At 35.4% G+C, this 12,732-nt stretch overlaps 1 protein-coding gene across 3 annotated transcripts in view; it reads right to left on the bottom strand.

Annotated features, from left to right (window-relative positions):
• PHKB (phosphorylase kinase regulatory subunit beta) overlaps nucleotides 1-12,732 on the bottom strand; it is a 234,514-nt gene that overhangs the window by 197,328 nt on the left and 24,454 nt on the right. For all 3 annotated transcript variants that reach the window (XM_052656554.1, XM_052656553.1, XM_052656555.1), the window contains exon 2: nucleotides 1,254-1,340. In XM_052656554.1, coding sequence (XP_052512514.1) covers nucleotides 1,254-1,340 — 87 coding nt within the window. The remainder of the gene's footprint in view (nucleotides 1-1,253; nucleotides 1,341-12,732) is intronic.

Genomic DNA, 12,732 nt, shown 5'->3' with positions numbered 1-12,732 from the left:
CCATGTACCTCTTGACTTCCTACTTTTGCATTCCAGTCCCTGTGATGAAAAGGACATCTTTTTTGAAAAGGACATCTTTTTTTTGATGCTAGTTCTAGAAAGTCTTAAAGGTTTTCATAGAACCATTAGACTTCAGCTTCTTCAGCATTAGTGGTTGAGGCATAGACTTGGATTACTATGATACTGAATGGTTTGCTTCGAAATGAACAGAGGTCATTTTTTCATTTGTGAGATTGCATCCAAGTAGTGGATTTTGGACTCTTTCGTTGACTATGATGGCTACTCCATTTCTTCTAAGGGATTCTTGCCCACACTAGTAGATATAATGGTCATCTGAATTAAATTTGCCCATTCCCATCCATTTTAGTTCACTGATTCCTAAAATGTCAATGATCACTCTTGCTATCCTGTTGGACCACTTCTAATTTACCTTGATTCATGGACCTAACATTCCAGGTTCCTATGCAATAAGAACAATAGCTCCACAACCAGAAATCAAAGCCAAACCCCGCACATTGGAAGGTGAAGTCTCAACCACTGGACCACCAGGGAAGTCTCTGAAATAATGTTTCACATGATGCAGACAGAAACAAGAAAACTGTTCTCCTTGGTGAGAGAAATCAAATTTTATATTTGACATACTAGGCCACATAAATGGCATAAGAAGCAAACTAACAAAAAAAAGCATCCCCACCTTACCATCTGATGAACAAAAAAGAGCCCGATATGTATGTATCTCTAAGCTGCTTACTCACATTAAAAAATAAAACTTGCCAGGTTGATCCTGACAAAAACAAAAGAGCAAACAAAACAAACAGGGACCTTATACCAGTAACAGTATTGAGATTCCCTTTTGCATCTCAATGAATTAGAAATGGATACAAAAGATTCAGGACTACATTGTAACTTTGTATAGGTAAATGAGCAAGGAATACTTCTACAAAATCTTTGTGTAAGAATTATTCAAGAAACATCCTCTAGTTCTCAAATCTGTTAATGTTTAGGAAAGCTAAAAGGACAAAGAAGACACTAGCGGCAGTTTCAAAATTATTCCAGGGACAGATATGACTTGCCAGATTCCATTTATAGTCTCCATATCAACATGCAATTGGAATATACAGCTGTCTAAGCACTGGAACTACCCCAACACTCAAATGAGAGATCACCATCCATATAATGTATGTAATTTAACTAGGCAGAATAGATGTTAATCATAGCTACCTACAGACTTGCTTTCCTCAGGTTTAGCTTACCAATTCTGTAATAGTGATCCAATTTATCCCATAGAGTTTCATCAGGTCTCGGAAGATTAATGCTTTTCAGAGGTTCATAAACTGAGCCTGAAGGAAAAATGAAAAACCCATCAAGTCCAGTTATTTTCACCCAAGTAAATGAAGAAACTTCTAAACAAATGAAGAGGCATTATTTAATAATCTAATCTTCATTTTTATAGTGAACTATATTTCACTGTTGTCAAATTTTGGATGAGGAAAAGAGAAAGAAGAAAACACTTGCAGTTTTTCTAAATGCTAGGGGATATCCCCACCCTCACTCCCAGCTAACTCATGTGCATACTGGTCTTAGCAGCTCAAATATAACTAATACTCCTACGGAAGTATAGTAGCGTAATAATTCCAGTTCCTTCTGAGAAATATATCTACTTATATGCCCTGAAATGCAAACCTTACTCCTTATGCTCATGCTTTCTCAGGCAGTTTTCTGTCCCAGGATAATATTCCTGAACCCCCAAATCATCCGCTTCATGAGTATTCAAACACTGTTCATACTGAAAGGCTGAAACTTCCACTTTCTCCTAGGTAGGTAATATCTGCCTTATTATCTAGATTGTAAGCAGAAACCATTTCTACTTCTCAGCCATGGGAACTACAGCAAGGCGATAACAGAGCATACTGCTCAAAAGCTACAGAATATCCATTAATCATGATAACCTGTCATAAAATGGATACAGAAAATTGTTCACTTGACAAGGGCACTTTCTCAACTGATGACTGAAAGGCAGACATTTGACCCTTCAGCCATCAGAATAAGCAGTCTCTCATTCTTGTTATAAGCACTCAGAAATTATAAACATCTCAAGGTCACAATTAATCCACCTTGGGATGCAGGTAATGCATGTCATATAGTCTAACAAAATACTAGAAGACTGAACCTATAATTTATTGGGGCAGGGGAGAGGGTCATGATGGCAGGCATTAAGAATCAATTTTTGAAGAAAATTAAAGCATTTATGTTTGCAAAATTGCTATGTCCAGTATGCTAGTTTAAAGCCAAGTTATGTTTAAGGGAGGTTTAAGTTTTGTTTAGGGCAGGTAAGGGCTTCTCTGTTGGCTCAGATGGTAAAGAATCTGTCTGCAATGCGGGGACCTAGGTTTGTTCCCTGGGTCAGGAAGATCCTCTGGGGATATCCTCTTCAGAATTCTTGCCTGGAGAATTCCATGGAGAGAGAAGCCTGGTAGGCTACAGACTACAGGGTTGCAAAGAGTTGGACACAACTCAGTGACTAACACTTACTTTTTCAAAGTAAAGAACTACACATTCAGGCAACAGCACCATTACCTTTCGTTAAAATCAGAGATGTGGATGAAAACAGGGAATATGAAATGACTTGCATGAAGATATTTTTCTAAAATAGTCTTCATAATGACACCAACCAGAATGGTCCCATAGAGAAATATGCAAAGGACTACGAACACAGACAGGAGAGCATCAGGACTGCAAAGGAGGCAAGGGTCCAGACATGCTCTCTGCCTCCCCACATTCAATTAGCTCTAGGTAGGTGTAAGTATACTGGCAGTAATGGGCAGCCTGGCAGCTAGGGAGGAATGCTGGCCTGGTAGGTGAGAAGCTCTGGGGGCCGGGGAGGTCTACATATTATCCATGAAATTCATCCATAATTAATAAAACAAAATCAGGTCCAAATCATCACGTTTTAAATTTTGCATATGAATATACAAAGACTAAAGGGGACACATTTGCTAGACCAGAATGAATGTGTACCCTGTTGCCTCAGATGGAAAAGGAACCACCTGCAATGCAGGAGACTCAGGTTCAGTCCCTGGGTTGGGAAGATCCCCTGAAGAAGGCAATGGCTACTCACTCCAGTATTCTTTCCTGGAGAGTTCCATGGACTTGGTATAGGGAGACTGGCGGGCTACAGTCCATGGGATTGCAAAGAATTGGACATGATTGAGCAAGTAACACTAATGACAGTGGAATGATTTGTTTTTACTTAGATTTATTTCTATTTATTTTGTCGTGGAATGATTTGCTTTTATTTAGAGCACTATGATACAGTTAATGTTGTGCTTTATATAAGAATAATAATCACCAGAAGATGCATATATATTTTTTCATTACAATTAGCTAAATAATACATGTGCATATGGATAAGGATTAAAACAGAATATGCAGAACTGAAATCTGCATTATAATAGTAGATGAGTTTATTTTAAGATTATTTTAATGACATTGCATTCATGGTTTTAGAGTGAAAAAAAAATATTTCCCTTAAAAGCCCCTTCAGTTCAGTTCAGTTCAGTAGCTCAGTCATGTCCAACTCTTTGCGACCCCATGAACTGCAGCACACCAGGCCTCCATGTCCATCGCCAACTCCTGGAGTTCACTCAACCTCATGTCCATCGAGTCGGTAATGCCATCCAGCCATCTCATCCTCGGTCGTCCCCTTCTCCTCCTGCCCCCAATCCCTCCTAGCATCACAGTCTTTTCCAAGGAGTCAACTCTTCACATGAGGTGGCCAAAGTACTGGAGTTTCAGCTTCAGCATCATTCCTTCCAATGAACACCCAGGGCTGATCTCCTTTAGAATGGACTGTTTGGATCTCCTTGCAGTTCAAGGGACTCTCAAGAGTCTTCTCCAACACCACAGTTCAAAAGCATCAATTCTTTGGCACTCAGCTTTCTTCACAGTCCAACTCTCACATCCATACATGACCACTGGAAAAACCATAGCCTTGACTAGATGGACCTTTGTTGGCAAAGTAATGTCTCTGCTTTTTAATATGCTATCTAGGTTGGTCATAACTTTCCTTCTAAGGAGTAACTGTCTTTTAATTTCATGGCTGCAATCACCATCTGCAGTGATTTTGGAGCCCCCCAAAATAAAGTCTGACACTGTTTTCACTGTTTCCCCATCTATTTCTCATGAAGTGATGGGACCAGATGCCATGAAGTTAGTTTTCTGAATGTTGAGCTTTAAGCCAACTTACCTCCCCACAAAGACTAAAATGATTCTATCATCTAATGTTTCTCAGTAAAATCATCCATGGAGATTCTTAGAAGCAACATTAAGTATACAACATTGTATATACTTAATGTATAAACAAGAACACATAGTATTAAGTCTGGGATATCAAACTTTCTAAGAAAATAAATACCCATTCTATAAGACTAAAAGAGATGTTCAAAGCAAAGCAGAAAAGTGTAAAAATAAAAATCACCTAATTCACTGAGAATTTATATATTCTTCTATAGTTCCTTTCTATATCTTCAAAGAAAGCCAATAATGAATTAAAAATAGCTGAGTTAGATAAATGTCAACACTTTAGTGATTACTACTGCAATGTTTCTGAAGTAACTGCATAAAATTAAGTAAGGATGTTCCATAAAATTTATGTCCAGTACCACAAATCTGAAGTCAAAGGAAAAGTCATCAATGGAAATATTTTAAACAAGAATTAGACATCTGGAAAGCATGAATACCAATAAAAATATGAAGGAGAAAGCAATCAACAATGGAGCACCAACTCTCAAAGCCAATGAAAAAAGACACAAAGTAACAGAAAAAATTCTAATAAATGCTTAGAGTTCAAAATGAAGTGAATTTTTAAAATATAAATATTTCTTTTCTATATTTTTCTTATTTTAATTTTGCCTAAATCCAACACCACAGAGGAAGACAAAACTTATCAGTTATCAAGTATGTAAAATGGGTTTAAACATGTCAACCTCATTTTTTACCTCTCAATTCCCTTTGTATTAGAAAAATACAATCTACCTCTTCATTTCATAAGACATTACGTCAAAGAGACAAAAGATAACAAAGAAGATGAAGCAGAAATTGTTATTTGAAGAGACATATTACAGTTTTATGATGAAAGAAGCAAGAACTATATACTATAAGATTTACTGAGAAGTTCTCAAAATCACAAAATAAAACTGGTAGTTCAAAAACAAACTCTTAAAAGAATAAAAAAGATGACCAAGAGGAAATTCAAGGTGGAACACTGACCAGCAAACCAAGACAACATCAAAAGTGTATTATTTAAGCATCTTGCTTTTCTTTCTATTATTCAAAGCACTTTAACATATATAAAGTGTTATTAACCAAGACTTTGATGATCCCTAAAATAGCTTTATCATTTTTCCATGTAAGGTGGTAGACTAAGATAGATACCATTATTTATGCATTCAGTTAACATATACAGTGAATACCTAAGACTCTGGAGCATACATCTAGCAGGCTACAAAGCCTACAGATTAGGAAGAAAGGTAAAATAATGTTTTGAATATAATATATATGTTTGTGTAAGATATATATGTATATAAGATATATTATACATATATATATGAATAACAAGGTAGAGTGGTAAGTTCCTTAAAAGACAAAGGACAGGAAAATTCAACTCCCCTGTGGGGCTCAGAGAACAGAGAACTTCTGCACTGCAGTTGATAAAAATACTAGTAATTACAAATAATTACAAAAAAATAAAAAGCTCCAGAGGCTTCCCAAGTGGCTCAGTGGTAAAGGTCCACCTGCCAAGCAGGAGACATCCCCTGCAGAAATAAACGGCAATCCACTGCAGTATTCCTGCCTGGGAAATCCCATGGGCAGAGAAGCCTGATGGGCTACACTCCAAAGGGTCACACAGTTGGGTACAACCTAGTGACTAAACAACTACAACAAAAATTTTAAGGTGTGCATTTTTTAAGGTGTATGTATTTTTAATGTGTATATATCACATATACACATAATATTTAACAAATAAAGGATACCATACTGTATTTCTCATGGAAATATGTCCTTTTTTCCCTACCTCATCCCGCTTGCCCTCTTCTGTCCTCAAAACCATACATTTCCCTATGTCTCAAACATGTAGGCAAAAAAGAAGTTTGTCCTTGCTTGTTTTATAAAAATGGGATCTTGGCAAAGTCTACTCTTGCATGTAGCTCCTTTCATTTAACAACACACAGGGAAATTGCTAAAGGTGATGGCTCTTTCTCATGGATGCTATATATTCCAAGGAGTTGATATACTACAACTTATTCCACTAACTTCTCATCAGTGGGTATGTAATTTGTTTCCTATTTTTACCATAACAACAATAATGCAAAACACAGATATACATAGATATAGCCAGGAATATGCTGGAACAGTTAGAATTGGCTGGAGAGTTAAATTTTATAGGGATTTTGGGAGTAGTTGTGAAACACAGCTATAACTACATATTAAATTATATAAAATTAAAACTAATTTTAAAAACAATAGTGATAATTAAACCTCATCACTTCCTATTTTCTACATATGTGCTTTTGAGTTTATTTATATCTATATAACTGTACACTGGAAATACTATGTAGCAGCATGTTAATTACAATATATCTCTTCCAAACTCTGCATTTAGTGATGTCACATAGAAAAGTAGTACTGAGTTAAATGATTAATGAACTTTTACAATAAATGACAAATTGCATCTTTTAAAAATGCTAAAATAATTCACATTTGTATCAGAAATATAAGTACTCTAGTCTATTAAATGCTTTTCCAATTGGATAGGAATAAAGAAGTAGCCGTCTTTTACTTAGTTTTCATTTCCCAGACTATTAGTGAGCTGGAGAATCTTTACAAACTGGCCATTTGGATTTGCTCTTCTGTGAACTGCCAACATCCTGTAGACCTTTGCCATTGCTTTATCAGTATTTTGGTCAATTTCTGAGAGCTCTTTGTATACTTTGTATACTATTTATTTTCCCCTGATCCATCATTAGTACACCAATACCAAGATTCAAAGGTGTATATACACACACACACACACACACACACACATATGTAGATATATAACAGTCAATTATCTCTTTCCTCATTTGGTTCTAGTTTTCCTTTCTTTTAAAAAGGTTTCTGCTAATCCTGAGGTTACAAATATAGTCACCGAAATTTTCTACTAAGTTTTCTTAAGGTTTTCGTAATGTTAAAAAGATATATTTTCCCCCTTAACTACTTTATCCATTGAGAAGTTGGGTTCTGAACTCCTTCTAAAGTAAGCAGTAGTTCACAGCAGCACTACTTACAACAGTCAGGACATGGAAGCAACCTAGATGTCCATCAACAGATAAACAGATAAAGAAGTTGTGGTACATATATACAATGGAAGCAAATGTGAAATGAGGTGGATGAACTTCGAGCCTGTTCACAGAGTGAAGTCAGTCAGAAAAATAAATACCATATGTTAATGCATAATTAATGTATGTAATCTAGAAAAATGGTACTGATGAATCTTTGCAGGCAACAAAGGTCATTATAGTCAAAGTGACAGTTTTCCCAGTAGTCATGTACAGATGTGAGATCTGGACCATAAAGAAGGCTGAGCACTGAAGAACTGATACTTTTAAATTGTGGTGCTGGAGAAGACTCTTGAGAGTCCCTTGAACTACAAGGAGATCAAACCAGTCAATCCTAAAGGAAATCAACCTTGAATATTCATTGGAAGGACTGTTGCTGAAGCTGAAGCTCAATACTGTGGCCACCTGATGTGAAGAGCTGACTCACTTGGAAAGACCTTGATGCTGGGAAAGACTAAAGGCAAAAGGAGAAAGGGGCAGCAGAGAATGAGATGGTTACATAGAATCAGTGACTCAGCGGACATGAATTTGATCAAACTCTGGGAGATACTGGAAGACAGAAGAGCCTAGCACATTACAGTCCATGGGGTGGTGAAGAGTTAGACATGACTCAGCAACTGAACAACAACATCCAGAACAAATAACAAAGATGCAGACATAGAGAATGGAATTGTGGACACAGAGACGGGGAAGAAGAGGGGGGATGAACTGAGAAAGTAGCACTGACAGTATACACTACCATGTGTTAAAACATAAAGCTAGTTGAGCTGTTGTTTCGTTTCCGACTCTTTTGCAACCCCATGGACCGCAGCCTGCCAGGCTCCTCCTGTCAGTGGGATTTCCCAGGGGTTCCACTATGTACTTCTCCAGGGGAATCTTCCTGACCCAGGGATTGAACCAGTGTCTCCTGCATTAGCAGGAGGATTCTTTACCACTGAGCCATCAGGGAAGTCTGATACAGTAAATGGGAAGCTGCTATAATACACAGGGAGCCCAGCCCCATTGTGCTGTGATGACCTAGACGGGTGGGTGGTGGGTGAGAGGCAGGCTCAAGAGGGAGGGAATACATACACGTTGTTGTACCACAGAAACCAACACAGCCACTGTAAGGGAAATATCCTCCAATTTTGTATGTGGCACACTCCCCCAAATAAATAAATAAAGCAGTAAATTCCATTATTTTTAAAAAGATCAAATTGGTCCAATTTTTTTTTTTAGGTTACAAATATTTGATAGAAAGAGCCATTTGTCCTAAATTATAAACAGAGAACATTTCAAATTATGGGGTTTAAATAGACCACTTCCTCTTGAAATAATACAACTTAATTTTCAAAGGCTATAAAGAAACTCTATTATCTAATAATGTAGCATTTGGCCTACTTACATACAAGATTTCAAACCCACCATGGACATATGATATTTAAAAGCAGCTTAGCAATAATCAGCTTCATGTGAAGTTACATTAATGTTTCTAAAACTCTCCATTACCTGAAGTAACATATTGATTTTTTTTTAAAAGTAATGTATGTAGCACTCAATACTGCATACTGACACAAAGTTAAAACGACTGAAAATGCATGACTGACTGAGGGCATCATTTATATATGATACGATATATTTTCAAGCAACTTTGAAATTTAAATTAAATCATTAACTTGAGATGATAATTTTTCATTTTACCATTTCCTTTTACTCTTCCACTGATAAAAACTAGAAAGTGCTACTATACAAAGGGCAGGTTATTCTAATAACATTCTCACCTTTGTATCCCTAATGTCAGTACTAGTAAGTTTTCAATCCAGATATTTATAGAATTGAACTAAGTGACCCACATGATTAGGGGAAGGCCTTGAATTCTAGAGGCATTCTTACAGTACCCTGTAAATGACTTAAGTACAGTTCTTGCTCATGACATTTTATTTTCACTATTAGATTACTATGTTATACTACACTGGAAGCCAAACAATAAACAGGGGCCATATCTAGTACATAGTAAATGGCAGTGAGAGTCTGGTAAGAAGCAGGGAAAACATGAAGAGAAGATGACCAAAATAACTTTCCTGAAAAATTTGTTTTCAGAAAACTTTTGATGACTAGTTTACATTATTCTCACAGGCTACATTATCTCTTGGAATTGTCCCATCCAACTCGGAATACACAATACATGACTCAGGATTTTGAGCATCTTCAAGATCACCATCTCCTTGCAAAACAAAGAAACAAATTATTTTCTTCATTGTTCAGTTCCAGCATGCACAGAAATTTCAATATGTCTCCAGCAGAAGAATGAATCCATTATCACATCTCCATTCAGTGAAGAACCTTGAAAGAGCTTCATCTGTTTCTAATATCACTAAAGACCAAAAAAACATGGTATGAAAAAGTAATGTCATAGAACAAGATGATACAATATATTCCCTGTTGCAAAAAGAAACTTGCATGTGTGATGTTTACAAATGTATGTGCATATATATATTTTAAATATTTTAAAGGATTTTTTAAAACCTTTAAGAATATGCACCAAAATGTTAAAAATGATTAGTACTAGGGAGAGGACAGTGATTTTTACTTTACTTCTTAAGAATATATTTATCACTTGTACAATTTATGATAAGAAAGGGACATTTTGAATGCACACTACTGATACTCTGCATTGTAAAAGATACTTTATATACATTGTCCCATTTCATTATTCTCACAAAGGAATGAGGTTGGCATTAAATTGAAGCACAAAGCAGTTATTCAAAGGCAGTCCAAATCTGAATGCAGGGTTCTCTAAAGAGAAACTTTTTGTGTGCTCTTTGTCCTTTACCATGAAACTTCATAAAAATGCTTGGCTAAGAAGAGTTAAGAGCTCTTAATCAGTGTTTTCATTTTCTGCTTTAAACAACAGATTATTCCAAAATTAGATGTACATGTATACACACATACATGGATACTTTAACTTACATAATCCCAATTTATTATCACAATTCATCTGAAATCTCAACTTTTTAAGTCTATGTTTCTGCATGGAAAGTTGTGTAAGAAACATATTTTAAATGTAAAATATTAAATGGCAAATGTAAAATAACACAACTACATAAAAATAAAGTAAAATTTGCCTCTTCAACGTATCCAAGTAAGATGTGAAAAGGCCATTCCACTGTTCCCACTTTATTTTTAATAAAAAGGTATTAAGTTCTTCCAGTGACCTTTAAGGAAGGAGCACAGCCTATAAAATCTGTTTAAGGATATTAAATCTGGTTGATGTTTCAGGTGTCGACCTTATGAATAACAATCTCTCAATTAGCTATTTCCTTTTCCTTCCTTATTTATAGTCTAGTAGAGTACCTCACCATAATATACCATGAATGTGTATGATTTCTGTGAGGTCAAACCTGTATTCCAACAGTTCTAATGTTTCTGAAAAGTTTCTGGAATTCCTTTTATGAAAAAAATGCATTCAGAAAAGGAACAGTTATTAAAATTTTTCAACAGCAGTTTCTCATTCACTGTTATAACTCCAGTGACGACAGTGCCAGGACACAGTGAGCACTCAATAAATATTTATTGAACAAATGGAATTAATATCCTTTGATATCTAAAATTTGCCAAGTTACTAGGAATCAGTTGCAATGAATAAGGTGATTCGTTACAACAGATGAAGTTAAGTAAAACTCACTGGTCAATAACCTAAGCTGTGACCATACAGTAATTCAATTTGTTCTACTCTTCTAGTTTAGTTTATTCTGTTCTACTATTCTATTGCTCATGAAGAAGGAGCTCAGAGAAAACATAAAAGGATATAATTTTAAAATGAACAAATGTATACAGCTTTCAAGTGAGTCACGTTATAAAGTATAATACTTAACCTGAACATATAAGATTTCTCAAGAGACACCTATAGTCATTATTTCATGCTTATATTACAAGTTAAAGTTTTCAATTCCCAACCTCTAAGTCTTAAGTGATAGCATCTTAGATACATATGAATTGAATTATAGGGAGGGAATAAAGAACTTCACTGTATACCAGTCCCAATCTCCACAATATTTAATTTTATTAAGTCTTCTGTTATTAAAGCAATAAAAATATATGTCATTAGGCATTTTGATATGTCATATGTTATTCAAAGCAAGTCTTACAGAAATAATAATTTCAAGCTATACAGAATTTGGAAAGATGGAAATGAACCATTTTCCTTTATTATCTGCACTTTGGTGAACCCTGATCTGCATTTTTTGTCTTGGCAGATATAAGCAATGCATTTAATATGAATGTTGTTACTACTAATTATAAATTGCCCTGATAACACTTCATAGGGTAAGTTTGAACAGAGAAGTCTTGAATGTTAATTGAAAAAAATAACAATAAACTATAAATTAGCAAAGTAAGCTAACCATAATAAAAATATTCTAACCAGAAATAGAAAATTAGAAATACTTCTGACAGTGTAGAGTTTGTCAACAATGAATGCTAGTTAATTTTCTTCTCAATTTTCTTCTCATTAAAATGCAGTGAAGTTTAGATCACTGGCTAAAAAAGGGCAGAGATATTTTTACCATTTTCTACACTATACCATCAGACTTTGGTGATTTGATCTAAAGCTGTCTTGAGAGTCTGAGTCAATAAACTGTCTTCTGTGAACACTCACATATAATACAAACATAACTGATGAAATGTTCTTGCATGGAATTCAATCACACTTTTTAGAAGCCAACTTTTATCAAGTGATATATGATCCTAAGATTCAATCAGGTAAAAAATGAGGTTTCCCAGCTATCCATTGCCCTTCCTTCTCTTCCCCCCTAGAGTGTAAGGAAGCTCCTGGAAAGAGACTGTCATAATACCTAGGAGGGTGTGGAAAGAACATGGGATATGAAAACAGACAGACCTCGGCTATAGGCACAGCTATGTTCACAGCTATCTACACCTGAGCACTCTCTGAGCTAGGTCTTCTCATCTGTAAAGTGGGGGGAAAATTACTTAACCTCATTGGATTGTTGTGAGAATAAATGAAATATGTCAGGTATAGCACTGGCATAGTGTATATTAACCACTTATTATTTTCCCTTCTCCACTTTTAAACTTTTGAATCTCCTCCAGCACTTAGCATAGTATTAACCACAAAATTAGAAATCAAAGAATTTTAATTAGTTGGCTTTGTCAGGTTAATATTAGAATCCTCTTGATCAATGCAAGGATGGATGCCCCACAGAATGGTTTTAAATTTGCAACTTAAAAATCAGTAATTAAGAAATGGCAAAAAGCTAACTGAGTGAAATTTGAGCTGTGTGATATTAAAGTACCCTTGGATTGCTATACATAACTTAATGTCTATGTGCAGAAGCCATAGGAAATCAAGATTAATACG

This window comes from Budorcas taxicolor, chromosome 18 (assembly GCF_023091745.1).
Source record: "Budorcas taxicolor isolate Tak-1 chromosome 18, Takin1.1, whole genome shotgun sequence".
In the NCBI taxonomy this organism is placed as follows: Eukaryota; Metazoa; Chordata; class Mammalia; order Artiodactyla; family Bovidae; genus Budorcas; species Budorcas taxicolor.
The sequence above is the reverse complement of the archived record's forward strand: the minus strand, read 5'-3'. Positions and strand labels throughout refer to the sequence as shown.